This window comes from Penaeus monodon, chromosome 35 (assembly GCF_015228065.2).
Source record: "Penaeus monodon isolate SGIC_2016 chromosome 35, NSTDA_Pmon_1, whole genome shotgun sequence".
In the NCBI taxonomy this organism is placed as follows: Eukaryota; Metazoa; Arthropoda; class Malacostraca; order Decapoda; family Penaeidae; genus Penaeus; species Penaeus monodon.
In genome coordinates, this window is record NC_051420.1 from 7,394,420 (window position 1) to 7,396,919 (window position 2,500).

General features: G+C 37.8%; 1 protein-coding gene across 1 annotated transcript in view; it reads right to left on the reverse strand.

Annotated features, from left to right (window-relative positions):
* The window catches only part of LOC119595212 (Down syndrome cell adhesion molecule-like protein Dscam2), a 65,055-nt gene that overhangs the window by 2,030 nt on the left and 60,525 nt on the right, over positions 1–2,500 (reverse strand). The window contains 3 exon segments of the mRNA XM_037944379.1: positions 520–663; positions 1,677–1,967; positions 2,264–2,273. Coding sequence (XP_037800307.1) covers positions 520–663; positions 1,677–1,967; positions 2,264–2,273 — 445 coding nt within the window.

Sequence of the window (2,500 nt, forward strand, 5' to 3'; positions counted from 1 at the left end):
GGGGCTAGAAATCTGGGCCCCATCTATTCCTAGTACACCATATACTAGTTATTATTATCAACAACATTATACTAAATACAATTCTAGCAACACTAGATGATTTTAACATTATACGAATTACCATCTTTAACAACAATGGATGGCTTTAATACGAAATGGATATATTCAGCTTACAATCAAAACAAAAGAGAGCAGTATGGAAGTAAGTATATATTTTCCACGGATAATTATAGGAATACCGACCTACCGACATTTTGCTGTGATCACATTTACGAGTGCTATTAGCAATAATAATGATATAGTAATGATATTTTAACAATAGGAATAAAAGTACTATAAGTATCATTATACTACTAAGAAAAAAAACAAAAAAACCTAGTCACAAAAGTCACAAGATAAGTTAGAAAATTGCCAAAAACTAAAACAATAACAAACCAACAAAATAACTAACAACACAATAAAAAACCAGAATCAAAACAAAACAAAGAGCACAGCTCACGTTCTCTCTCATTGTCATACCTCCGTTGAGTGCAGCTGTGGTGAAAGGGTACTCCTGCACTGTGCTCCCAGCAGAATTGTGGGCGGTCACACTCACCACGTAGGCAGTAGAAGGGTTTAGGCCTCCTAATTCTACAGGCCTACTTCCGTCCACCGTCTCAGATACTGTGGGAGAGAGAAAGGGGAGGGAGGGCGTGAGTGTTTTAGATCGTGGGTGAAAGGGATTGGATAGGGTTAAGTTAAGTTTGTTTTGAGGTTAAGTCCGTTTTCGGTGTAGGACTGTTTTAGAATAAAGTCGGTTTTTAGGGTTAAGTCTGTTTTAGGGAGAGGAGGAAAGTTAAGTGTGTATGTCAGATAATGTGAAAAGGAAGGCAGTGCGAAAGGTTTAAGTCTCAGACACAGGGAGAGGAGGAGGGTTATGGTCTATGTGTTAAGGGAGAAGAGGAGGTGTGGGATGAAATGTGCTAAGAGGAATGAGGGGAGGGATTCGTTGTCTCCCAGGCGGTGTGTAAAAGGGATAGGAGGTGTGAGGCACTGGTGATTCTATGATTCAGCTACTGTGTGGATGCGTGTAAGGGGGGGTTAAATGCATGTTTTAGGTATTTTGTGAAAGAGTCGGCGGTTAAATCTACTGCATGTCTCAGATATTGTGTAAAAAAAGGGGGGGAGGCGGGAGAGACGAAGTTCAATCTGCGTTTCAGATACTGTGTGAAAGGGAGGATGGGCGAGAGGGTAAATCGTACACCTCAGATACTGTGTGAACGAGAGTAGTAAGAAGGTAAAGTCCATATCTCAGAAACTGTAAATGTTTAAGTATTGTATCCTGAGTTAAGGATTAGTTGGCAACTGAAGGAGATAAATGGATACAGGACGAGGGGAAAAACAAATGCAGGCTGAAAATGGGACAATCAATTCAGGACGAAAAGAGGAATGTATAAGATAGAAGGAAATAGGAATAATGAATACAGAGAGAAATGAAGGATATGAATACAAGATAAATAAATAAATAAATAAATAAATAAAATAATAATGATAATAATGTGAAAGTAGGATGATAAAAACATTACGAAAACAACGCCAACCAGAAAACATCACGAAAAGAGCAACATAGAAACAAGACAAACCACCTAACTAAAACGACCACAACTCCCCAAGAAGCGAGACAAAGAATGCCTTACCTACGACCCAGGTAGTGCTGCTGCTGCGCCGATAAGCCACGCTATAATGGCTAATAGGACACCCACCGTCACTCCACTTGGCCAGACTCACCGCCGCCCACGAGGTGTTGGCGACGACCACGCCCTCACGCCCTCCTGTGAGGGGTGGGGACCCGGCTGTTTTCGTGCGGAGATTCTCTGAAGGGCGTCCGTCTCCTACCTGTGGTGGTGCGTTTGAAAAGACATTTATGAATCGATTGTTTTTTTTCCCAGTGCTGGAAACAACACCTTTTTTGTTTTCTCTATTTCTGTCTGACATTTACAGACGTCTTTCCCATTGGATACTTATATTATATTGATAGATACATAGATAGATAGATAGATAGATAGATAAAATGAATAATAGATATAGATAAATGAATAGATAGTTAAAAATCTAAAAATGCATAGATAAAATGAATGGCTATTTCAAAATATAAAGATACATAGTTATAGATATACAGATCAAATATAGATATATAAATATATACAGATATAGATATGGCTATACAAATACAAATAAATATGTATGATAGAAACATGTTCTTACAAATATCAGTCTGGCTAACAGGAACAAATCTCACAGGAAGAAATATGCTTACATGAATTATTTTAAGATGAAAGGGTTTTATGTAAAAGTCATATGAGTTTGAAAGGATTATCTGCATTTTTTTTTTTTGTGTGTGTGAAGGGAAGGATCGTCCAACTGTATTACAGAGGAAGGTAAAGAAAAAATCATATCTATACTAGTGATACAGGAATTATAAATGGAATATGAAATACAAACGAATGCAATAGAAATACAT